Source organism: Poecilia reticulata, linkage group LG2, assembly GCF_000633615.1.
Source record: "Poecilia reticulata strain Guanapo linkage group LG2, Guppy_female_1.0+MT, whole genome shotgun sequence".
NCBI lineage: Eukaryota > Metazoa > Chordata > Actinopteri > Cyprinodontiformes > Poeciliidae > Poecilia > Poecilia reticulata.
Window position 1 is genome coordinate 36,550,192 of NC_024332.1, and position 26,773 is coordinate 36,576,964.

Sequence of the window (26,773 nt, forward strand, 5' to 3'; positions counted from 1 at the left end):
KATTGCGGAAGCGGGTCTTAGCGTTAGCCTGCTACCTTAGAACCAAAACAGATGAAATGTTTCCGTGCTAAATCGCTGCGTAGTCGATCGTAATCTTAGATATTGATTGAAGTTCTCCTTGTCAGACACCTGGTATCTGCTTTTGTGACACAGAAGAGAGGAAAAACTAAAGAGCCGCCTGAAATGGAGGTAAATATTAAGTATCGAGAAGTTAGCTTTAGCTAACCTTACAAGTTGATGTGGAGCATCTTGAAGTTACAGATACCAGAACTCAGAGCCGTTTTCGTTAATACAGTTATCTCAAATGAAAAGCTAACTTGGAAGAAAAAATATTTACAAGTTTTATGCAAAAAGTAAACATTATTGTCAGGCTTTGGTTGACATAAACGTTTTTTTCCTCTCCTGATGAACCCAACGTGTTTTAATCTAATAATGTTACTCCTTTTACTTTTCTCTAAAAAGGATCCCGGTGGTTCTGCAGCTGAGGCTGGGACTCCATCCCAACCTGGCGCTCCCAAGTCAAAGGTACCTCACAACTTTCTGTGTCTTTAATTAATCCGGACCTTTCTTTCTAAAACATACTTTAGTGTGAAAATCATTGGTCATATCTAAAGATATGATTGTTTAATGTGATGACAGAATTACTTTTTTTTGGCTTTATTTTTATTCACAATTTTGCTGTTGAGAAATATTTCAGATTCCAACAATCAACACATTTTGAATATTAGTCTGAGCAAGAAGGACTTACAAACTGCAAAATGAAGGTTTTTAATTTATATTTTTTGTTAAAATATAAATCAATACATGTCATGAGCTGTATTATTACTACTGTAGTAATGTATCTGAAATTATTGATTTGACAATAATATGTCACACATTTTTGTTTACATTTTTAGAGAGTGCCATGATAGTCTTGAGTAAAAACTGGAAAATTTTACTGTTAGGCCAAATGAAAGAGAGAGTCCTTGTACTGTGGATCACCGTGTTAATTAAATTGTGTTGATGACTTGGGCAGCCCATCCTTGTATAGTGTTAGTTTGAAGCAGCTACTTGGAGTTTGTGCTTTTTTGATTTCCAGTGTAACCCTAAAAAGAGTTTTTGCTATAACCAATGAGGATCAGAAGCTGAATTACACATTTGTTTTAAAAGTGCAAATTGATATATGGCTGATGATATGCAGTGACAGTGTTGGGAGGTTTCCTTAGAAGCTAACATGTTGGTGCATAAAACCTACATGTGGAAAGATGATGTTAAAACAGCCCTAAAGTTTGATTGTTTCATAAGATTAGTTTTCCTCTTTCTTTTCTTCCCTGCACAGCTGGATACACTGTCCAAAGATGACCTCATCAAATATGCCAAAAAACAGATTGCTGCCATGCAAAAGATGAAGACCAAATGTGCAGGTAGATAATAAAGTCACGACTGGTGAGTCTTCTCTGGCTGTGAATTTGTGACATTACTTTATTTGTTTGCCCAGATTTGGAAAAAGACGTTGAATCCCTTAAACAACAATCCAACAGCACTGACAAAAGTCCAGAGGATGCCTTGTTGATACAGGTTTGTATATCTCCAGATCTGTTGTAAAAGTAAATATGTTAACATTTTGTAATTTTATTCTGTTTGCTGTTTCAGGAGCTGACTGAAAAGATGGATGTTCTGCTTCTGGAAAAAGCTGAAACTCAGCAAAGTCTTGCACTTTCACGCAAAGAGCTAGAGAGAACCAAACAGCAAGCCAAGGTAAAATACCACAAACATAACAATTTTCTGCAATGTTATGTCTGTAAAGAAGACGGATTGTTTATTTATTTTTTTATTTTCAGGAGGATCTAGCACTGCTGCAAAGTGAACATGAGCGAGTTATTGAGGACCACCAAAGGAAGATTGAAACCCTGGAGTCCAGCATTGAGGAATCCAGAAGCCAACACCATGAAAAAGTGACTCATTTCCAGAAATTACTCCAGGAACAAGACGAACGAGACAGAGAAAGAGAGAAGGAGCGCAGAGCAGAATACACCAGTGCTCAAGAGAGTGTAGAAGAAATCAGACGCTCTCTGGAAGCTCAACTGGAAACCCTTCGAGCTGAAATGAAGGGAATCCAAGACAGAAGTTCGGAGGAGGCAGCGCAGCTGGAGGAGAAGTACCAGAAGGAGCTGACGAAGGCCCAGCAGGAAGTGGAGAACCTGAAGGAGGAGCTGGTTCAGAAAACCGTCCAGCATGAGGAGGAGATGAAAGCCCTGGAGGAGGACTGGGAGGTCGAGAGGGATCGCCTCATGTTGCTCACCGAGGAGCTGACTGAGCAGCTGGCTTCAAAAGGTACAACAGGAGGAAGGAAGTTACTGTTTTCTTGGTTTGGTTTGATTTATCTGAGGAGAAATGTGCATAAAAACAGCCTTAAATTTAATTTACATGTCAATTAAGCAATGAATTAACTATTATTTTACGTTACAGTTAAAGATTTCAATGTATTTGATGTGGATTTCATCCCTACAAAAGAAAAATTAACAAATATTTTTGGTCCAATTTCTGGGGCAAATATTTTAGTACACTTGAAATAAGACAAAACTCACTTACAAGTAACCTCTCAGCTCAATATAGAAGCTTGTTTTAAGTAAATAATTCCTTAATATTTATTAAAAAAGTGTTAGTAACAAGTAAAATAATCTTCCAGTGGAACAAGACATTTTAACTTAAAAAATTGTAAAATGTCTTGTTCTACTGGCAGATTATTTCACTTAGAACTAAAACTTTGTCAACAGTATTAAATAATTATTTACTTAAAATAAGCTCCTATATTTTGCTGAAAAGTTGCTTGTAAATCAATTTTGACTTCAAAAGTACTAAGGATTTTGAAGTAGAACTAGACAAAAATTCTTGGTAAGATTTTGTTTTTACAGTGATTTGGCAGATCAACACAAAGTGATGCATAATTGTGACATGAAAGACCATTTATACATCATCCTTACAATATTTAGTAGTAGCAGTTTGACTTTATTGAATGTAGTAAAAGAATAAACAAACTTATATGAAAACAAAAACAATTTAAAACAAAAGAACAGTATGAACGCGTATTTACAACTAAATGTCTAAAAAGTGTATTCACCCCCTTACTCTGATACTTTTAGTAAAATTAAATGGAACAAATACTTTTAATTGAATCAAGTTGTATGAAAAGAAATGTCATTATAAGTACGGCTATTTTATCAAGATCTAAGAGATTTATTAGAGAATACTGGTGATTATATAAAAGCTCTTGCAGACCAATGAACAGAGCAAACAGGTAATGGAGAAATGTAAATTAGTTGTAGGTTAAGAAACGATGTCAGAAATGCAAACATGCAAAACGTGGCCAACTGAACTTACAGGCCAGGCAAGAAAAACGTTATTGACAGAAGCTGCTGTCAGCAAACATGTTCATGAAACTGAACTGAACTAAAATATATAAAACACTCTGGTGAGAATCGAACAAGCATCGCGCTGACACATTCTACCACAAAAACACTCAACAGGTCATAAAAAAGCATAAATCCTCATATATCTCTAATTTTTCCACTATAATTTTGCACAATTTTGTATTTAAAATCTTCCCAAAAATACATTGAAGTTTGTGTTTTGATCAATCCTGTCACAATAAACAATTAATTAATTAACCGCACAATGTCCTTATGATTAATATTTTTTTAAAGGGCACTTTTGTTTAAAGAGACATCATAATCCATTTTATTTATTATTGTAGATTTATTTTTTTATTATTGTTTTTGGTTGTTGTGTTCTAAAATGTCTTTCTGTTCCAGTTTGGAGCATTTTTTTATAAAATTAGTATCTATTCACCTATCAGAGGTCAAATTTGCATTATGATGCAATTATAATGTTAGTTGAAAATGGTGTCAAAATAACCATAATATAATTTCTGTGACTTATCATTCATCAAACTGTTACTGTGACAGTTCCAGGTATGATTCACTGTGTTATAACAACTTATTTATAACTTTAGCAGCATCTTGAGGCGACGTTGTTCTGTTTTTTGCAGACAGCTACCTTCAGGACGTTCAGGAGGAAGACGAAGACCCCAGCCGTGGCGCTGGGATCGCCAAAATGCTGGAGCTGTCCGGGTGCAAGCAAGCCGAACCGCAGAGCGGCGGCGAGGAGGGCGAGCTCGGCAGACTGAGGACGGCGCTGGACGACGTTCAGTCCCAGAACACCATGCTGCAGGACGAGCTCACGCTGCTCAGCAACGTGAAGGCGGAGCTTGAAGCAGAGCTGGAGCGGGTCAAGGAGGATTTCCAGGTGGAAAAAGAAGAGCTCGAGTTCAAAATCAACGAGCTGCAGATGAATAAAGACAGTCCGACCACTGAGCCCGAGCTGAAGCTTCAGCCTGAGCAACAAGAAGTTAAAACTCCTGCTGAGATGCCGAGCAGCGACCTGAATCTGAATGAGGAGCTGACAGCCCGATGTGAGGCCTTAACCAGAGAACGCAACGACGCCATGGCCGAGTGCCAGCAGATGAGAGACATACTTCAAAGTGTGGAGACAGAGCTGGGGGAGAAGACCAAAGATTTTGTCCAGCAGTATAACGCCATGAAGGAAAAGGGCGCCGAAACGGTGCGAGACCTTCAAGAAAAGATCGAGCAGCTCAGCCAGCAGAGAGACGAGCTGCGGGTGAGAATGACTGAAATCACAGAGGAGAAAAACTCTCTGATGAAGAATATCCAAGACCTTCAGCAAAATTATTCAGCTGAAAGCCAGAAAGCTTCCACTTCCGCAGAAGAAGAAGAAACCTCTTTAAAACAGGCTGTGAAGGAGCTGACTATGCAGAACGAGGAGATCTTCTCACAGCTGAAGATGAAGGAGAACACGATTCAAGATCTGAAAGAAATGGCCGCCATTTTGACTGAAGAGCGGGACAAAGCGCAGCACCTGCTGATGCTGAAAGAAGACGAAGTGCAAAGTTTGAATGACGCCAAAACGAAAGAAATCGAGTCGTTGTTGCAAGAGAAAGAAAGGGAAACACTTTTACTCAGAGATGACAACAGCAAGCAGGTGGAAAGCTTGAGGATGCAAACAGACGGCGAGGTGAAGCATCTGAAGGAGGAAAAGGAAAAGATGGAAGAAAATCTGAAGGAGAAGACACTGATTTATGAGGAGACGGTTTCCCGTTTGGAGCTGAGAGTCAGAGAGCTTTCCACGGAGAGGGGCGATCTCCATCAGAAACAGGAGCAGGCTGTGTTGGAGCTGTCCAAGGTTCAGGAAGACGGGAAGCTAATGGCATCCAAGATGGCTGACCTGGAGGCTCACATGGCGCAGAGAGAATCTGAAAAGAAACAACTAGAGGAGAAGGTGAAGTCGCTAACAGAGGAGGCTGAGAAATCTGGTGCTTCCATGAGGCTGCTGGAGGAAAATCAATCTGAAGTCCTCAGAAAGTCAGCGGAGGAGCTGGAAGATCTCCGGACGCGAGTCGAAGAGCTTGAAAACGAGAGAAACCTCTTAAAGATAAGACTTGAAGAGATGGAGGCCGAGAAAAGAGAGGAAGAGATGCAGACAGACTTTCAGGCTCACATCACAGACTTGGAAAAGGAGCGAAACATGTTGAGGTCAAACCTGGAGGACGTAGTGAGGGATGTAGAGGAGCTGCAGAGGGATCTCCAAGACATGAAGTCGGTTAATGAGAAGATTAGTGACGAGAACCAGAAACTCCTGAGCCAAGTTTCCCTGGCTCAAGAAGAGAGGGAGGAGTGGGAAACGAAGCTCGGAGAGAAGGACTCTCTGGTTTCACAGCTGAGGAATGAAATATCGGCTCTGCAGGTGGGTCAGACATCTGATCACATCATGTTTAGGACAGGGTTTCTCCAAATGAGGGGCGCGGCCCTCTGGGGAACCGACAAAGGATGCTTAAAGTTGGAGGAAAAAATAAGTTGAAATAACTTCTTATTTATCTTTAGCCTTTTATTTAACCAAGATGAAACTCACTAAAGTATCTTGACAACAATACATTTAAACAATTATTTACAACAGAAACCCAGTTCAGTATCAGTAACATTAACACTCCTGAAATCAGTTTAAGTTGCGACATATAGACTTTGTTTCTGCTAAATCATTTATAAATACCTTGAAGGAATAAAATGACTCCAGTTGAAATGTTATTTCTGACACTCATCTTTCTAATTGGCCTCCAGACAAATTTATTAAACTGCTTTGCTCCTCAAGCTAGAGAAACGAGCACAAAATCAAAACATTTCTGTCAAGAAAAAGACAGAAGGAAACATCCAGCCACTCTGCTGTGGAAGAAATTCTGCAAAAAAAACACAAGAACTGTGAAGAAGAAGTAAAATATTACTTATGATCAAAATAATTGAATCAGATCATCTGTTATTTATTAATCTGATGTTCATGTCATAATATATTACCTAATAATAACATTTTGCACCGCAGAACTCATGACCAACTAAAATCCAAAGATATGAGGCAGCATTTATGTTATAGTGAGTAAAAATGAGGAAAAACCATCTAAAAGTCACATATTTTGTAGCATTTCCATGCTGTTTGTGAGGCTGTTTGTGAGACCATGGCATCAAAAGGTTTCTTGGTTAGGATCTCCCAAAGTTGTGCTTAAAGGAAAAACATTTTATTAGTGCTATTTTTACCCTCTAATATTTGTACCTTTATTTTTTTGTTCACAGGAATCTAATGTCCAATCTGCTTCCTCTGAGGGAAGTGAAGCCAATGAGACAACCAAGAAATTAGGTGTGATCATAGATCTCATCAATTTTATTTAACTAAATAAGCAGTCTTCAAAAAAAAAAGTAAACCATTTTCTTCTTCTTCTTCCCTCAGCTCTCCTAGAGGATAAAATCAAAGAAAAAGACGAGAAGATGAACAAAATCAAGGCAGTAGCAGTGAAAGCCAAGAAGGAACTGGACAACAGCAAGAAGGAGGTAATCTATTACTTTCATCACATCTGAGTCTAACGGCTCCAAAATAATTGTAACTTAACGCTTTGATTGGGTCTCTGTCTCTTTAAGAAACTCCTGCTCTTTCTCAGACTCCGTTTTCATGATTTTGGCTTTTTTGTTGTTGTTAATTTTTCAAACGGTGCTTTAATTTTAGTAAGGCAAACAAGCAAAATCTTTTTTTTTTTTTTTTCAGTTTTGGATGTACAGTAATTGACATTCTTTTCCAGTAATTAAAAAAATGTCACTACTCTATTTGTTTAATTATTATTAAAATATTATGTCTTGATTATTGTTGAGTTAGTAGAATTTTTTTTGTTCAATATTTCGTTTTTGTCCCCAATTCCTGAATCTGCTGTTACTGTTAATTTCATTTTTATGAGCAAAAGGACTTTGTGAGAGTCGGGCACCAAACTGTCTGGAGCCCAGGGCCCACCTCCTCCTACATGTGGCTCTGGATAAAAAAAAACATTTAAACTGTAGATGAATTAAATCATTCTGACATTTTCAGTAGTTGTTATATAAATAATTGTTCATTGCTAAAAGTATAATTTATTGGACTTCTTTTCAGGTTGTAACCCTGAAGGAGGAAGTTGCGTCACTGAAAGCAGAGCGGGAAAAGATCAACACTTCAATGAAAGATATCATTCATGGAGCTGAAGGATACAAGGTAGGATGCACTGGATCTTAATACAGTCATAGTTTACATGGATTCGGATGAATTAGTACATTAATGAAACTTAAATTAATGTATCACTAGTGCTGTTAAAAGTCTGTAATAATTCAAGGAAGGGGAAACTGTTCAATAATCCCTCTTTAGTAAATAGTGTTTTACTTGGTAATGTAATGAACTAAAGAAAAGTTTCCAAAGTTATTCATAACATTATTCACATTTTGTCATGTTAAACCACAAACACCAGTGGTTTTTGGGATTCTGCCTTTGCATAGTTTTGTACAGTTAAGTGTGTTGTTCTTTCAGCAAATGGGTCTTTTTTGGCCTGCATACTCTAGTTAACAATTAGTCCTTTACTAAATTGGTTGGCGAGTAATTCAATAATCGATGAAAAAGATATGAAAATTATTGTATGTTCATTACACTCTCCAACCCGTCTCACTGAGCTTGAGGTGTTTAGTAAAAAGTAATGGAGTACATTTTAAATCTTTGGCTGTGGTAAAACCATAATTGCAGTGAAAGAACACTTTGTTTTGCAAACTCATGCCTTCTTCCATTTGATCACAATGCGAATACGCTTCAAATAAAACCTGCAAGTTTGATTAATCATCTCCTTTTTTTCCTAACAGTTTTTAGCTAATTGGCGTAGTGTAATTTCCCAGTGGTTTCCATAAACGCCCTGCAGCTGTGTCTATTACAGAGGGAAGCACTCTGTTGTGTCTAATGAGAGTTTTGTTCCTCAGCCAAATGTAAATGCAGCTGATATGTGTGTTTTCCTTCACTGAGTTGTTCAACCGACCTCCAGTGATGAATATTGAGGTTGTGTGTGTGTGTTTGTGTTTAGAACCTGCAGATAGATTACGACAGGCAAACAGAGCAACTGGATAAGGAGAGGGAGAAGGTGGAGGCGGCCGAGAGACAGATTGCCGAGCTGACCAAGCGACTCAGCAGTGCTGTCACACAGGTAACTGGGATACACACTCAATAAACACACACACACACACACACACACACACACACACACACAACAAACAAAATGCTCCCAGCCTCCTGTAAATCTTAGCAGTGAGACTTTGTCCAGCGAGCATAACTCCACATGATTTACTGAGTCATTTTAGCCAGCTACACGTCTCCCAGATACATCCCACAAATAGACCATCAGATGTGACTGGCTGCGCAAGGGAGAAATTGTTTTTTGAATATATAACTCCTTTCCTTCCCCCTCTAAGCTCGTAACTGTCTGGCAGGTAAATGGAGCGAGGTATAGCCTCCATCTGCTGCATTTCCTGAGACTCGGTTTATTCTCAGATGAGCTGGAGGTTCTCAGTGGGATCGCGCACGCTTAAGCTAGTTAGGGATCCCTGCGTTGTTCCCGACGTCTGAGTTTACCCATCATTGGTTCGGTGTTTGGCTGACAGCTGCCTGGAGACGGCTGCAGCCGCCGCGTTGTCTGGAGGAAACTCCACAGAGCCGCTCATGTCAGATTCGCCCGGGTGGTTCTTCAGAAACGCCACGTGTGTTTGAGCAGGGTTGATTCTTTTGACTACAAGCACGTCTCAACAGTGAATGAAGTTCAGCTCCTCTTTTTAGTCTGTTTCTGTTTTAAGAGAAAGTTTATTCTGGTCGCTCAAAGAAAAAAAAAAACTAAATTAAGTCATCTTAGATATTGCTCAAGGAAACGAAAATCAAAACTGTCTCGGTTTCTTCCTTTTCTGTTCTTATCCAGACCTGGAAAAGGTCAAATTTAAGACTTTAAATTTGACTGTCCAATCAGGAATGTGTTCATGATTTAAATCTGAATTTGTGAAATAAAATGACTTCCAGTTATGGTGGTTTTATGAAAATAAACTAAAAAAGTATAAAAATAAAAGATGGAAATACATATCGTCACATAATCTACATCCATCCATCCATCCATCCATCCATCCATCCATCCATCCATCCATCCATCCATCCATCCATCCATCCATCCATCCATCCATCCATCCATCCATNCATCCATCCATCCATCCATCCATCCATCCATCCATCCATCCATCCATCCATCCATCCATCCATCCATCCATCCATCCATCCATCCATCCATCCATTCATTCATTAGTCGTCTTCTATCCGTCTGCCCATCTTTCTTTTATCCATCTGTCCTCCGTCTATCCACCCCATTAAGGTTCTGTTTCTTGCAGGATCTGTATTTACTAAATCAATACTACACATTAGTATATTTATTATGTAAAAACAACAAAACTTAAAAAGCTGTAAATGATAAAACATTGTTTACCAACTCTGATGGCCGACTATTGAGCTTCTTTCAGTAAAGAGTGTGGCCCTTTGTGCAGAAGGAGACGCTGAGCAGTGAGAAGGAGGATCTGCAGGCCGGCTTGGAGACCATGAGGAGTTCGGTGAAGCAGCTGGAGGCCAGAAACCAGGAACTGCAAAAACATCTGGCTAGCCTGGACAGAGACCTGCTGGCCGAGAGAGCCATGAAGGACCAGAAGCTTAAGGTGGACATGAACACACACAGAAGATTAAAGGGGCTCGGTTATGAACCATCCATTCACATAGTGTCATTTTACAGTGCAATCAAGTCACTATGTTGTTTTTAGTGATATATGTCAAATATGATGTCATAGTGTGGATTGGGCTTCTGTCTCTTTAAAAGCTCCTGCTCTTTCTGAAACTCTGCCTTGAGGAAGTCATCCCAACATCTCTCCTCTATTAACCCTTTAGTAACATTTTACCAGCGCAGCACTGAGAAGTAGGTCGTTTAATGAGCTCAGCAGCTCCACCAGGTGTTTGCTAATTACTGTTGGCTAGTCTGAAGGAGCTGAGCAGTGGAGTCATAGGGAATGGCTGCTCTGTGTGGCAGAAGCTTGGAAATTGCAGCTCGTAGGAGGCAATGGTGGAGCTAGTTTCATTTGAGCATTTTGCACAGCTGAATTGTTGCCATGGAGATTAAAGGATTTGTCAAACATGCATGAAAGAATCAAAGTAAACACTCCCAGGTTTGCTTTTGAGGAGGAAATAACATTATAACATGATGTAAAGCTCAAAAAGTTGATTTTACATAATACTGCCCTTTTAATTTGTCCAGAAAATCTTTTTTGGAAGTATTGGAAATGTCTGCAAAGTAATCTTGTAAACCAATTACTTGGTATCATTAAATCTGATAGAGCAGTGTTATAGTTTACTGACAGGCTCAAAGTGTTTGCTTGCCCCTCCAGGACCTGTCGTCCGCCACGAAGGAAGTGGAGGGGCTGACAGCGCAGCTCCACAGGCAGCAGCAGCAGTCCCAGCAGACCGCCCAGGAGCTGGAGCTGCTACGCAAGGTACCCAAACACACCAGCGTTTCCCAGACCCACTGTGTCTCTTCGGGTCAACTCGAGCCGGTGATGGCCAGCCTGAAGCCATGGCGGCACGTCACAGAGAACCGGAGCAGCTTTAGCCCACAGCACAACGAGCTGCTGTTACTTTTCCATTAGTGGAGGCCTACATAGTACACTTGAGAGCTGCCTGAAGGCCTGACTTTGTCTTTTGTCCACTTTGTTAATTCAGTCAAAGAAACTGGATGGTGATACAGATTTTTTTTTTTTTTTAAAGAAAAGGATGTTGCGTTCTAAAGAGTAAATACATTTATTTTAAAGGATCCTTGTAATATCAAAATGTCAGGAATGATTTTATTTGTTTGTTCGAAAAGTGAATGCATGTTAGTCTAATTGCTGAACATTACATTTGTTGAAGATATAAAATAATCATTTTAGTGATGTGCCAATTTTCCCTTGACTGGGGATTTTTTTCCCCCCAATTAATCAAAGTCAGAAAACTTCCTCTCTTTTTGGTCTGTAAACACACCAAAAAACATGTTTTTGTAAAAATCTGTCTGAATGAGATTCTTACAATCTGATTATAGAGTAGAACAGTAGTTACCCAAAAATGTGAAGTATAAAATTATCTAAAAGCTTTTTTCAAGACATAAAAACCAACTGTTGTCCATTCTTCCTTGATAAAAGCATAATATTTTGATTATTGCAGTTATCCTAACGTCATCTGTAACATTTATTTCCTATTTGAAAACATAGACTTATAGGGAAACTGTTATCCAACATTTACATTTTATTCTTCCATTTGGGTCCCAAAAACAGCCAAAGCACTTAAAAATGACACCCAGCTGTGTTTTAGGAACAAGTTAATGTTTTTTGGTGTCTGGAAAAGGAACCAATTCAAAAACCTCCCAAATATGATGGCTGCTGTGGCATTACCTAGCAACCCCAGCCTAGCTCAGCGCATCACCTAGCAACCCAAACAGAATTCAATCATGTTTGGTTTTACCACTTTATGCGATGTACAACGGCTGCTGGAAAAGGCTAGTGTTTTGTTGGTTGTGCAGGATGCTCCACTTCTGCTTTTCTTTTTACGTGCGAGTGTAAACCTTGAGTTGGGGGGCGTGGCCAGCAGCAGCTTATTCGGATTTAAAGTGACAAGAGGCTCTAAAACAACTCATTCTATTAAGACCTCAAAACAGGCAGAACTGACCAAACTAAAATCTTATAATCTAGGAATTATTTTGTCTAATGAACGTGTTTTATATAGCCCATAGGCCTCAAGATAAATATTGGTAAAAAAAAAAAAACCTTAATTTTTAGCCACATAATTTTCCCAGATAAAAATGTTGACTCTCTTCACAGTCATGATGTAGGGTGTTTACTCTACCACTAGGAGGCCCAGCAGAGCTCCCTGCTGGACATGGAGATGGCCGACTACGAACGTCTGGTGAAAGAACTAAATGGAAAACTAACAGAGAAAGAGGAGTGTGTGGAGGAGCTGAAATCCCAGATTAACACACTGAACCAGACACAGGAGACCCACAAGCAGGAAATTGGTATGATTCACATGCTTATTTGTAATTAATTAATGTATTTTGTATTTAATTTTTTGTCCTTAAAGAGTTAAGGCTGTGGCTACTACACACATATTTTTATTATAATAGCTTTGCGCATTATTCTGATTTTTTGGAGTTTTTATTAACTGTAAGCAGGACTGGATTTAAAAGGATGTGGGACACTGAGCTGGAGTTAGTTTAGGTGCCCTATCTGCTAAAGAAAAATTATTCTACTAATGCAAATATTAGTAGGCATATTAGTAGGTAATCCTATACATCAGTGAGTATGAACTGATGCATGGTAAGTTTAATATGTCCCCTTGCCAGTAATTCCATGTTTTCCCCCCAAAGAACTTGCTACGTCTTCATTTTCTGTATTTTTTTTATGTTCATATATATCCAAAAATATGCACACAACTCCATTAATATGGGTTTGTTAGCTTTATAGAAATTACAAAATAGGCGTTTGTTAAAAAAAATGAAAAGAAAACATGTAGTGCCCACATATAATCAGCGGCCAGGACTGATGACCCTAAAGTAAACGCCTAAAATTAATTATTATTTGAATAATGAATCTACTTGAGTTTCACTTTTCGAATTGGATTTCTGAAGTAAATAAAGTTTTTGATGCTATTCTAATTTATGCACAGAAATGTCTTCATAAATAGTAAACATACTCAGTAGTAATATTCAGCTTACATGCAACTGTTGTGTGTTTAGATTTGAAATATTTTTTAATTTTATATTTTAGCACGTTTTCTGCTTTGACTTGCTGTTAATGTCTGCTCTCGTCTCATGTTTCCGCGTGTCTCCAGAGGCTTTGAAGTCTCAACTGGACCAGGAGGAGGAGAAAACCATGAAGATGAAACAGCTGCTGGTGAAAACCAAGAAAGATTTGGCAGATGCCATGAAACAGGTCTGTGTGTGTGTTTCTGTTGGCGAATCCCCAAAGATTTCCTGTTACTGTGCAACACGGATGTCTGATGAATGTAAATAGAGCGATGCGGCCATGTGTAAGCATGACTGGAGAAGGCCTTGGAAGATGTTGGGAAGAGTTACTAAATGTGTCATCTGCGTGTGTTCATGCATGCAGGAAAGCTCCCTCATGATGCAGCAGGCGTCTCTGAAAGGAGAGCTGGAAGCTAACCAGCAGCAGCTAGAAAGCTCCAAGGTATCACAAATAAACCCTTTCTGGTAGCGCTGGACAATAAATCAATAACAACATATATCGAGATAAACACGTGATCAATATCAATGGATAATATGTCTGATAGAATATTCAATGTATAGAATATTCACTGTACTCTGATTCATAACCGCACAGCATTCTGGGGGATGTAGGCAAAGGAAAAGCTTTGACCACGCAACATCTCACAGCTGCACTGCAAAAACGCAAAATCTTGCCAAGTATTTTAGTCTAGTTTCTAGTGCACTTGAAGTAGCTTTTCAGCAAGAAATATAAGCTTGTTTTAAGTCAATAATGCCTGAATATTTTTGAAACAATACTTATTACGTTTTCAGATTATTTCACTTATACATGGGGAAAACGTCTCGTTACAAGTGAAGTGATCTGCCAATGGAATAAGTAGTTTTTATCAATATTAAGGAATTATTGACTTAAAACAAGCTTCTATATCTTGCTGAAAAGTTATTTGTATGTTTGTTTTATCTTATTTCAAGTGTATTCAGATATTTGCATGAGAAACTGGATAAAAAATACTTGGTAAAAATGTTATGTTTTTGCACTGTAGCTAACCAAGGTTGGTGGAAGCAACTAACTGACTCACTCTTTGGTTACCTAGCAACTCCCTCACTTTTTGGTTACCTAGCAACAGCCTGCAGGGTAAATTCCGCGGCAGCAGTTTGAAGTTGCTTAATTTGCTGTTTATTTGCTTAAAAAGAAACGACATTGGCGTGGAAAGAAAACTGGATAAAATATGAAATGTTTGGCAGCATTTCACATTATTTAAGTCAAGCCAAGTTTATTTGTGAAGCACAAAATTTCAAAGTTATAAAGAAAACACCATACAGTCAATAATTAATTATATTTTGATGAGTGCCATCACCAAAATCAGACATGTCAAATATGTTCAGTTTTTCATTTGTTATGGTTCAACAGCAACTCTAAACCGGTGGGTTTTTAGTCTTGATTTAAAGTTTCTGGTTCTGGGGATGCAGATCAGATGTAGGGACTTTAAAACTGGGGGGATGTGCTCTAAAAATGCAAAAAAACTAATCAATAATCATTGATATTGACTGATATAAAATGCTTATATTGCGATATGTTTTTCAGTCTTACTGTCCAGTCCTACTTTCTGGTTTTCATCTTGATTCAAATGTAAAAAGCAAATCAAGATTTTGTTCCAGCACTTGTACTCTAAAACGTGTGTGTTGTTGACTTCAGATTGAGATGTGTGAGCTGACAGCCGAGCGGCACCGCCTGCAGGAGCAGCTGAAGTCCGCTTTGGAGCAGCAGCAGAGGACCAGCAGCTCCCTGCAGCAGCGCATCCACAGCCTGCAGCAGGACAGAGACACTGCAAAGGTTCTCATCCTTCAACTACCTCATTTTTAGTTCTGTTCTCAGGTTTAATTCACAGAAAAAGAAGGTGAGAAGTAATGCTTTCTTCAGCAAGAGCATAACAGTTCTAACAAATGAACTGAGCTCCTGCTCATGAGAAACGATTGATAAATGAGGCTAAAAGTAATGACTCTTTTCATAATTTATCTCTCAATTATTTTTAATTACCTCTATCTACAATGTCAGGCGTGTTTCAGTCAGACATTCATCATGTTTAAATGCTCAGCTGATTGCAGCCTGTTTGTAAGACCCACAATTAGCAATGGAAATAGTTTGAAAGCTAATTTTTACATGAAGTTCTGATGAGTAAATCCATAATTTTCCAGATAACAATCAATTCCAGTTGGTGGCAGCATATTTTACTTTATTGATCCCCAAAGGTCTGGATGGATTGGTTTGTCCCAGCATTGCACATAACAAAAATTAAATAAAATAATAATAATAAAACATACACAAACATTGCTCAGTATATTTCTAAAAATATATTCGGCATTTAAAACGCGCAGCTCCAGCTTAATCTGTTAACAGATTAAATTGGGTAACCATCATCCTTCGTAAAAATAAAAAGCTTCAGCTTTTTTTTGTGTGCAGATCTTCACTGAATCTGTTTGTTGGTTTCAGGCTGAGCTTATGGCAACAACAAGTGAGTTTGAGAGCTACAAGGTTCGAGTTCACAACGTGCTCAAGCAGCAGAAGAGTAAAACCAGCACCCAGCCTGACGGAGACTCTGGGAAACTAGAGAGGTGAGAGCAAAATGAGGGAAGAAGCTGACAGGATGCAATCAGAAAGCTGCTTCCTGTTAAATGTCCGCAACATTTAACAGGAAGGTTAAGTAGGATAAACTTCTGCTCAGTGGTTTTAAAATGAAATGGCAGGTCAAACGGTGAGGCACAAGCTTTCATCCTAAATTTGAGGCAGTTTGTTTTCATAGTAGATGTACGTTGTGGGAATAGTTTGAGATTAATCTGTCGCAATAAATCAATTAATTGCATGATAAGTTAAAACATACTCAATAATTTCCAGGTGCATGATTTATCGTTTTTCTACTAAAAACTAGATGACAAACTTTTCAGGTCTCAACTAATTTTGTTTACATAGCCTTCAGAATGCTTTTTACTTGTTGTCTCTGTTGTTTTCTTTTATTTTGGGTATCTAAAATGTCTTCCAGTTCCAGTGTTAAATGTTCACTAGGTTTATTTTATGTGTATCGTCGTCGTGGTCGTTTGCAGGGAGCAGTTGTCCTCTCAGGTTGAACAGCTGCGGAGCCGCCTGTCTGAGAGCCAGCAGAGCCTCCAGAGCAGCGTCTCCGAGCTGCAGCAGCTCCAGGCTGAGCACGACACTCTGCTGGAGAGGCACAACAAAATCCTGCAGGAAAACATCAGCAAAGAGGCTGAGCTGCGAGAGAGGTGAAACGCTTTGGTTTTTCATTCTACATCTGCTGAGGTTTGTGTGCTCATCAGGTTGACATATTGTCTAATTTTTCCCCTCTCTGTTGTTTGTCTGTACAAAAGTATGCATGCCGTTTCACATTGCAAGCAAAATATTCAATGTATTCTATTGGGGTTTTATGTTACGGTAGTTTTAAAATGACGATCTGAAACGTGCGGTGTGCACATTCACATTCACAACCAAAGACCTTTAGAATCCACCGTGTTAGTATATAATTTTAGTATTAAACAATGAAATTCACCCTTCATCATCCCGAAATGTAAATAACATGGCTCAACGGCTAAACTACAGAGACTTTCCGATCTACCTGAACAGACAGGAATAATCTAAAAAGCTGCCATAGAGACCTACGGTAACTTTTGAGGAGCTGCAGAGATTCACAGCTCAGGTGGAAGAATCTGTCAAAGGCAACTAGTAGTCCTGTTAATAAATCCTGTTTTCCTCAAGCCATATGGAAAACCGGGGTGTCCAAATTTTTTACATCAGCCAAAATTGCTGAGTCGAAAGTAGTGGTGGGCCAAAACCCCGACAACCTGAAATAAAACCAATAAAGTAGTCCCATTTCTTTTTTTCTTTTTTTAATGGATACTAATTGTAGATCCAAAACATGAAAAGGATTCTTTCAATGGCCATTGTAAATTAAAAGCAAAAGCCATAGTAAATTAAAAGCAAAAAAGTATTAGTTTTTTGGCAAATGTTCTGGAAAAATTTCTGAGTTTGAAAAGTTAAAAATTTGCTAGAAAAAAAATCAGAAATGTTGAGATTAAACTCAGAAATTTTCTGGGGAAAAAATGGCAAAAACTTGTGACTTTTGGAGTTTTAAAAGCTGAACATTTCCGAGTTTTGCTGCAGAAAGGTTAAGAGATTACTTTCAAAATTTCTGAGATTTTGTGATGGAAATTTATTACCCATTTTTTTCTTTTCTTCTGTTTACAGAAGCTCTAATACGTCGCTGTAGTTTTTTCCGCTTTTGCTGTATTTTAAGAAATGCATCTAGTTTTCAGATTCTTTTGGGCTCGATTGAACACATTTATTTTCAGTATTAAGAACTTTAAAGAAAAACTTTTTCTATATTTAGTCAAGTTTAATAAACTAAATCAAAGCTGATTTGGGGTTCAGTAAAAGTCTCTGAATAACATGGTTTTACCTTTTGTTTAAAACTTGGATATAAAAATACAAACACTTTGTGTTATACTTTACATTTTCTATTGTAAGAAAATTATATCCATAATAATTTTACCCTTGTTACAAATTAAAAATGTCCATCTGCATCTATCAACCAAACTTGCATCATTTTGGCCTCACAAAATCAGTTCAAGGGCCACAAATGGCCCTCGGGCCGCACTTTGGACACCCCTGTTGTTGAGAGGAAACCGCAAACATCTGGATGAAGATACTTTTGCCAAATGAAACAAACACTAAATAGGATTTACAGAGAAACGCCAATACTTCAAATCACCTTCAGCACAACATCCCCACAGTGAAACATAATGGTGGCAGCATCATGCTGTGGGCTAAACAAACTTGAGGAACTTTCCAGATTCCTAACTTCCTGTTTCCCTCTGACCCGTCCTGCAGGGTTTTGACGTTGCAGACAGAGAACGTGTCGTTAAGGTCAGAGGTGACCCAGGCTCAGGCCGACCTGTCGTCCCAGGTGGAGGCCCAGCGGCAGACCTACAGGGAGCAGCTGAGGAAGCTGCAGGACGACCACCGGGCCACCGTAGAGACGCTGCAGGGTCAGCTGAGCCGCGTCGAGGAGCAGCTCTTCAACCTGCGGAGCCAGAACAGTAAGCTCAGCCAAAAGCACTTTAAACAGGCGAAATGTAACAAGTGGGCATCTTACACATGAAATCAGATATTTACATTCACTGTAAAACTAAGAAAAATAATTAAAGATTCAGACAGGTGCTTGAAATTCTTGAAAATGCTTGAATTTGAATTGTGTGTGTTTGTGTGTTTGGAAAAGGTTTGATATTAAAACTGAATAGTTTTGTTGAAAGTTCAATCTAACGTTTGATTAAAAGTTGAAATTTAGAAAACGGCATTTACAGTTGAAACCAGACAATCACATACACCTAAAAACTTATCTTCTTTTAGTTAGTGAGAATTAATAAAATTTAACTTTTTTACATTTTTTAAAAAGATTTCTTTTACTTTACTTTCTTTGTATTCTTTGCCTTTAATTTGCGCAGGAAGATAATTTTTCTTCACACAGTTTCTCTGGACTGTTTCAATGTAATGAATATTTATTATTCCTAATAACCTACTGACTTATTGATCATCTTATATTTTATACCTTAAACAACGTTATTGGAATTCAGGGATTTTTTTGTTAAATTAGTTTTTATCTCTCGAACCAGTCAGGTGTGTGAGACATTTCAAAACATTTGTTATATTTTAGTTTTACTCACAAGACATTAATAAGTCATGCATCATATCATATAATAGTGAATTAAAACTGTTCTTTTTTAATTTTCTTTATCTCCAACGTGTGGTGCTGGAAAAGTTTGAAAACTTTGAAAAAAAATTTAATTTTACTGAAGGAGAACTGTGGAAACCCTGTTTTGTCTTTCACCGGCTGACGTTAAATCAGACAAAACATTTGCTGCTTTAGGATCGCCTAAGGAGATCCTTTGAAGCATCAAGTGGTGTATAGAGTAGAAGTTTTCTGTCTTGTTTCCTCCTCCGCTTCATGAGAGGAGTGATGGGACACAGAGAGCTCACAGGGGTGAAGATATCGGCGTGTTTATCAGCAGAGCTCATTCATCACCTCCCACACAGCTGCCCTATGCAGTGAAACACCAAATACACACACCAACGACTTGGAAAGGCGAGCGTGTGGATGTGTGCTGCTTCTCTGTCACTTCAGCTTGGCCAGGTGTTGGCGAGGCGCCGCAGCTCTGTTCCCGCCTCGCAGTGTGGCAAACAGACCCCTGTGGCATCTGGAGAGGCTCCTCATTAGTGTCTCACACATAAAAGACCCCTGTTTTTTAGGGTGCGTTTGGCTTATCTCACCACGTATTTCTGAATTTAATTGCATGGATTGAGTCAGCTTGTATTTGTTTTACTGGTACAATCAAGCAGTTTGATTATTTACTGTAATCAAACTGTAAGTCACATGTACCACTCATTGAAATCTATCCATATCTCTCCTTTATTTATTCTGTCTATGAACCAGGTGAAGGCTGCTGATTGGATAATATTTTGCTTCAAACTTGAGTTCTTGTTCCCTCATAAATATATATATAAATAAATAGTGTTTATCCTTTATTCAGTGATTCATTATGCAAAATTCACATTTTACACATTTTTATTCTTCCAGTTGTGTCTTAACTGTTTCTAAAAATACTCCAAGCACTTAAAAAAAACTCTTTTTTTGCCAGTAAGTTGATGTTTTTTGGTGTTTTTAAAAATGACCCTATTCATCGGCCACTGTGCCGTTACATAGCAACCCCAGCCAAGCCCAGCCCGTCACCTAGCAACCCAATTCCATCATGTTTGGTTAGCTGGTTTTACCGCCTTATGTTGGAAAAGACAAGTATGTTAGTTGGATGTGCAAGAGGCTCCACTTCTGCTTTTCAAAGATTTGCAGTTGTGTAATTACGCATCTGTTTGCAGCCATTTTAAACGTTGCGTTGGGGGCCGCGGCCAGCAGCAGCCTATTGATTTAAAGGTTCAGAGACCCTAAAGCAGCTCATTATGAAAGCCAGCTCAAAATCTCAGACTAAAATCTCAATATGCAAGAATGATTTTGTGTAAAAAATGTAATGAACATCTTTTGTAAAGCACATAAACCTATCTTAACCTGTTAAAGGAAGCATGGTAGGTCACCTTTGAGGGTGTTTAAGTTTAATTCATTTGTTTGTTTGATCTGCCAGGTACCTGGAGCTAAAATGATTTAGACTTTCAGGAGCAGAATACATTAGAATATATTTTTTTTTTTTTTTTCTTCTTTTAAATGTTTTCATATAATCCTGGCTAAATGATCGCCTATTTCAGTGTCTCAACGAGGCCCTCTACTGGTCAGCAGCTACTTCACTCTGCCTGTTAACTTCCTGAGGGGGGAAAGTGAGAAAGACGGTTTAGTTACAGCTTCATGAATCATATTTATCCTCCCACTTTCTCAAGTCACTGTCCCTCTTTCTCATCATTTTCCTGTGTGATGCTTCAACTGTTTGGCACAGTGATCTGCAACCTTTACAATCCAAAAAGCCATTTTTGCCCTCAGTCCAACTAAATAAAACGGGCTTGGAGCCACAAATACTACTTCATCTTTTGAAAAATAGCAAAGTTTATGAGAAATACTTACCACAGAGAAGCACCAACTTACTCCTATTTTTAGGTTTTAATTAAAAGAAAAACATAAAACGTTTTCAAAATGATGATGGGTACATTTTCTTATATTGGATGTTATTTGCACATAGTTTTCAAACTAATTATAGCAAAAATAAATAAATCTAAATAAAGATGATGGTAATTTTAAATGTAATTATTCCACAAAAAATCACTTAAAGTTGTATTTGTCGCTATATTTCTTTTTAATTTCCAGTTAATCATTTTTAGTCTGTTTTTAAGAGTCAATGTGGAAAGTCCAGAAATCCACATGGGGCCCCGGAGCCACAGGGTCACAGTTAAGTGTTTATGAAAACCAAATAAAAAACATCCCAACTTGTTAGGATCTGTTCTACAATCATTGGCACTTTGTAGCTGAACTATTGTTATGTTTCTTCTGTAAGCCCATCTTATCTGCTAACCTCAGGTGCAGCGTCGGCCCAGTCCAGCCGTAAGCCTCTGGCATCAGAACTTCAGCGGAGAAACGCCGATCAGAACCAAGCAGGGTTGGGATCAATGGGTTTCAACGACCTGCAGTCGATGGCCCGGGAGGAGGGGGAAGGCATGGAAACCACGGAGACCGAGATATTGTCGCCAAAACTCGCAGCCCCGCCCTCCCTGGAGCAGCTGCTCACATCCCCAGACCCCAAACAGGGTGAGCTACAAAAATACCACAGATTAAATCCAGTAACAAAGGAGCTATTTACAGTGTAATTATTCTCCTTTACTTTTATGAGGTTCATGTAGAATAATAGACAAAAAAATTAATAAACAATAAAGTATTTTAACTAATTTAATTTTCATACTTGACTGCTGTTTATTTATTTATACTGTTTAATTTGCTTGTTGCATCTCCAGAGCCGTTTGTTTGGACGGTGGAGCCGAGCAAAGAGGAGCTGAGCGAGAAGCTGAGCACAGCCACGCGCAGCATGGAGCACATGAACGGCCTGCTGCACGAAACCGAGGCCACCAACGCCGTCCTCATGGAGCAAATCACTGTACGTATGAACATCTTATTTAACCTTAACTTTATTTGCACAGCACATTTCAGCAACGAGGAAGATCGAAGAGCTTCCCATAAAATCATAATACAGTAACTAATGATGAAACGAGCAGTAAACATTACATTTAGTCAAACGCAATCTTAAAAATCATCAAGCAGATGTAGATAAAATATGTTGATTAATGTTTCACTTACTTCTAAACGGGTGCATTTTAGTTTCCATTTAAAGGAACAGTGTAGAAGCGTATTTGCAGTTTTCTGGAAGGTTTCTAAAACATGCCAGCAGTGTCTAAATTTCATTTTGGGTCATATCAAGATCATGAATGTTCTCAAGGCCAGTTTGTGCCAGAATTTATTAATAAAACCCATTAACAAACTGTTAAGTTATGAATAAATTCCTTTCTGCATTCAATAAGTACTTAAAATTAATATTGAACATCTTTTCGCATTCATCAGTCCCCCCAGGATTTTGATTTATTTTGTGGTACTACAAGTATTTGCAATATTTCCACTTATTTATGACATAAAATGTGATATTTTTATTACTTGACATCAAGTAAAGCTGAGTCAGCATTGTCATAAAAGAAAAACTGCCACCTGCAAGTATGAGTTAGAAGTCACTTATAGCCAATGTTTATCACCATTTTTGATGTAAATTAGCAATAAACTCACAGTTATACATCAGCACGAAGATCTGTTGATTTTGCATAAAATTCTGGTATTGTGAGAAACTGTCATATAGACAAGTTTTGGCATACCATATAGACAAGTTTATAGACAGGGGGCCATATAGACAAGTTTTGGCGTACCATATTTGGCCCACGGGGCTTGAGTTTGACGCATATGGAAACATGTAGGAAAGTTTTAAATGTTATAATACAAAATTAATCTTTATGAGCCCACATTTTATTTCAAATATTTTATTTCACAGTAAATAAAGAAACCCCAATCCTCATCATGTTGCATTAAAATGGTCTGTATGCACCAACGGTGACGTCAAACAGCCTGGCATTGTTTACGGTCCCATCTTTGTCCAGCAGAAAGTAGAGCCGGTGTCCCTTGATTCTGAGCGGGATGAAAGAGGGGGACTCCTGTCTGTGAGCGTGGCAGGCCACCTGATTTAGTGGGACATTTATGGTCCTGCCTCGGTCTGGTCCCAGAGGAGACTGTGTCCGTACCGTCACCATCCTCCCGCCCTTATGTAGAACCACCTTACTGACGGACCTCAGGCAGAACAGAGCCCCGAGCCCGACTATCCCCGCTCCTATGGTCAGGCATCCCAGGGTAAAGCCGTACCTCCAGGCGTTTGAACCCAGGTTCATCTCGAAACTCCACATCCCGGCCAGTCCGGTGGTGGTGGTGGGCGCCTTGACTCGGCCTTTTCCACCGGTGTCTCTGAGCCCGGTGAAAGCGAACTGAGCCAGGTACGTCCAGAAGACGAACTGGCCGCCGCAGAAGACCGTCAGCACCCGGAAGAAGCGGGTTCTGTCGTGCTCGAACAGGGTGACATCTTTGGCAGGCTGGGTGGAGCTGCAGTAGCCTCGACGGGCTGCTACCTGGCGGGCTGTGGGAGCAAGAATCTCCCCGTTTAATCCGAACCAGGTAAATAATCGCGTGGATTCCCCGTTCGACTGGGTCGCATTTTGAAAGGCTCGAGCTTCCTGCTGAAAATTACCGAGTCGAAATAGCCTGGAGTACCGCTCCAGAGCTCCGCAAAGAAGGCGCTCATATCCCATTTCTCACCGTAACTTCGTTTATAAGGTTATATGACTCTAAACAACACAGTCCGAAGCGATAGCTGCTGTTTTATATCCACTTTTATTTCACTCCAGGCTTCTCTGTCCGTGAGGGCGCCGCCATACTTGTTATGTATTCTCCTTCTGAACTCTCGCGAGAATAGTGACGTGTCACTCGCTATCGAGTCAACTGTGCCAGTCAGGGCAAGACCGGTTTCTTGTCCCCTCAAATGTTTATTTTTAGCACGCTAAGGAGAAAATTATTTTAATTATTGAATTGAATTACAAAATTATTTGTATCCTTCATTATGTAACGTCACTTCCAAGTGTGCTTTATATAAATGTTATCTGATGGACCAACAGAAAGTGATGCATAATTGTGAAATTAAAGGATGCATCACTGCCTCTAAAACTGGCTAATTTTTGTATTTATTAAAAAAAAACACACAAAACCACAACAGCAACCTGGGATAACAAGATATATCAGGAAATTAATCATGGGAAGGATGCAAATTATTTGTTGGCCCATTCTTGAATGAGATTTTTTTTCTGAAGAAGACTACTTTGCTTTTCATCATCAGAAAGGTACATTCAGTTGCTACTTTGTCTTTGAGATTGTAGTAAATCAGCCATTTTTAGCTAATGAAAGTCTAGCAAGAAAAAAGTCTGTATTTTAGAGGAGTGCATCCTATGAGTCTTTCACTTGCACTTGGAAATATTATCATAGTTAGCAGTTTAAAACAAAACAAAAGTCTTAAATCAAGCTCATAGGAATCTATTGCTTCATGTAACTTTCATCGTCCTTCAGCTGTTAAAGAGCGAAGTTAGGCGACTCGAGCGAAACCAGGAGAGAGAGAAGAGCGTGGCCAACCTGGAGTATCTGAAGAACGTCCTGCTGCAGTTTATCTTCCTGCGTTCTGGCAGCGAGAGGCAGGCGCTGCTGCCCGTCATTCACACCATGCTGCAACTCAGTCCAGAGGAGAAGAGCAAACTGGCTGCAATTGCACAAGGTACAAGTCTGCGTAATTTATCCTGAAATTAAAAAAAGCCTCATCTGTCCACTGTTTATTTTTTTCTCTGTAATTTAAGTAATTTATTTAGATTAAGTTAAAACATTTAACAATCCCTACACTGGTGTTTTTCCTTTCAGGAGAGGAAGAGGGAAACGGCTCTCGTGGCTCGGGGTGGACCTCCTACCTCCATAGCTGGTCTGGGATCAGATAGATTAAAAACATGGGGAGCAACCTTGCAGTGACATCACTGAACCCGTTTCTGTGAGGTTCTGTAACAATGATGCTAATTAAAATGATTTTAACTGGGGCATTAACACGTTACTGGGACAAAACTGGCAGGACCAAAGAATGTATGTAAAATATTATCTTAATATTTATAGATAAAGGAAACTAGAATCTTTATTTACTCTTGCAGAGCATTAGGTACAAACAGTGCTTCTCTGAGATGGACACAGGCTTGTTAAACTGCCTGGTTTTTGTGATGTAAGAAAAATAAAACAAATGCATAATTTCAAATGCTTTCTACATATTATCTAACATTTATGTTAAACTGTAATACAAGAGAATCACTATTAATTATCAGGATATGCACAATAAATGATGTTAGGTGTGTACAAGAAGAAAACTAAATGCTAAAATTTAATCAAATTCTGTTTCAACCAAATATTTGTTTAAGGTTATTCTCAGTTATGCAGCAAGGTTATTCTACTCGTTTTATTTTTTCGCTGTAATAAATTTGTTTGCTTTTCAGTTGAATTTCACAGGATAAATGTGACATGTGGAAAAAGGAGTATATAAATTGTTTATGATGGTGTTTACGTAACAAAAACATGGCATTTTACCAGAGTTCGTGTCCAAATTCGGGAACCAAGATTAGTCTTACACCAATTTACCCGTCATAAATTTCTTTTAGTTGTATTGATTTGTGTTGAAATTAAATCTGTTGGTCATTTTTCTCCAGTCACAAGTCACATCAAATGTGTCTATTTCGAAATATTTTCTTATTTACAAGAAAACAAATCGTGTTGCAAACAAATAGTATGATTAGGGATTATTTAAGAAGGTAAATGTTTCCTGGCATAATGTGATTTAAATGTCGGATGTTTAAATTCCTAGTTTAAAGGAAAAAAAAAAGATTTGACTCCTCTGCTTATATACATTGTACTTTACTCACTTTATTAATGGACAAGTTGTCATAAATCATATTTCTATTTGCAGTTTCTTTCAATGACTGTCATGTAGGTTGACTGTTGAATGTCTTTCTGTATGTTATAGTTTATCACTTTATCATCTAGAAACATGCAACAAAAAGGTGTTAATCTTCACCCATTTTTAATCTGGTTGTTTATAAAATTAAAAAGCCTTAATCCATATATTGTTGTTAGAAAAAAATCTACGTTACGGTTCTTTAGGTGCTTTTTTTTTTTTTTTTACATTAGTCAGTGGGCAAAATGTAGGTTCAATCCTTAGTGTAGCTCAGTTAAATCATCATTACAAAGAAATTAATGTTCATAATTATAACTGGTACTTCCTAAACTCAGGTGCAGGTATTTGTGTTTTTCTACTGTAGCATTTGTAACTACTGTTTTCATTTTATCGGTTGATAGACTATACGGCTCTGCTGTGGGGTAGAAGTTTAATTTTCCGTCACACATACTCAGATTTGCCTCTGCAACATTAATGCATATTTTATTTTATTTCTCCTTGTTATTGCTGTAGAATGTTGCTTACTTGTCTTTTTTCCACTCCAGTGGCAGCTCTTTTGGGATCAGTCTACCACAACTTGAATGTACCTTCACATAACCTTTTATATTATGTGAAGGTTACCGTTATCAGAAGCTATGAGAGATTATCAGAAAATCTTTTAAGATTTTGTCTGGATGTAAAAGAAAAACGACAGAAAACTGTGATTGTAAATGGATTAAAACCAACCAGGATGGGAGCGATCAGAGTTGATTTGTGTTTATTGATAATCTTAACACACTTTCATCTGCAGGTGATAAATGTGGAACTTTATAACATTTTGTCACTTACAACGTCCAACCTTAATGTGTTTTACTAGATTTTATAATTGATATAAAAGCATGCAGTGTACAGAACATTTTATTTTCACAATCTGAGAAGTGTTGTAGCTCAACTTTTCGCTGAAATTAAATCTGCAGAATTTGT

The 26,773-nt window shown here is 38.4% G+C and overlaps 2 protein-coding genes across 2 annotated transcripts; one reads left to right on the forward strand and one right to left on the reverse strand.

Moving 5' to 3' along the window:
- Positions 1-26,555, forward strand: gcc2 (GRIP and coiled-coil domain containing 2). The gene is made up of 24 exons (XM_008403445.2): positions 1-189; positions 463-525; positions 1,319-1,403; positions 1,478-1,557; positions 1,633-1,737; positions 1,821-2,313; positions 4,028-5,799; positions 6,675-6,738; positions 6,829-6,929; positions 7,516-7,614; positions 8,462-8,581; positions 9,954-10,118; positions 10,839-10,943; positions 12,331-12,493; positions 13,309-13,409; positions 13,587-13,664; positions 14,898-15,035; positions 15,693-15,814; positions 16,301-16,477; positions 18,099-18,307; positions 21,280-21,507; positions 21,711-21,850; positions 24,400-24,601; positions 24,742-26,555. The coding sequence occupies exons 1-24, from the start codon at positions 184-186 to the stop codon at positions 24,813-24,815; spliced, it is 4,890 nt and encodes a 1,629-aa protein (XP_008401667.1). The 5' UTR covers positions 1-183; the 3' UTR covers positions 24,816-26,555.
- On the reverse strand, positions 21,864-24,377 carry tmem223 (transmembrane protein 223). The gene has a single exon (XM_008403436.2). It carries the CDS (start codon positions 23,589-23,591, stop codon positions 22,821-22,823), a length of 771 nt encoding a protein of 256 aa, XP_008401658.1. The 5' UTR covers positions 23,592-24,377; the 3' UTR covers positions 21,864-22,820.
- Positions 26,556-26,773: the final 218 nt, after the last annotated feature.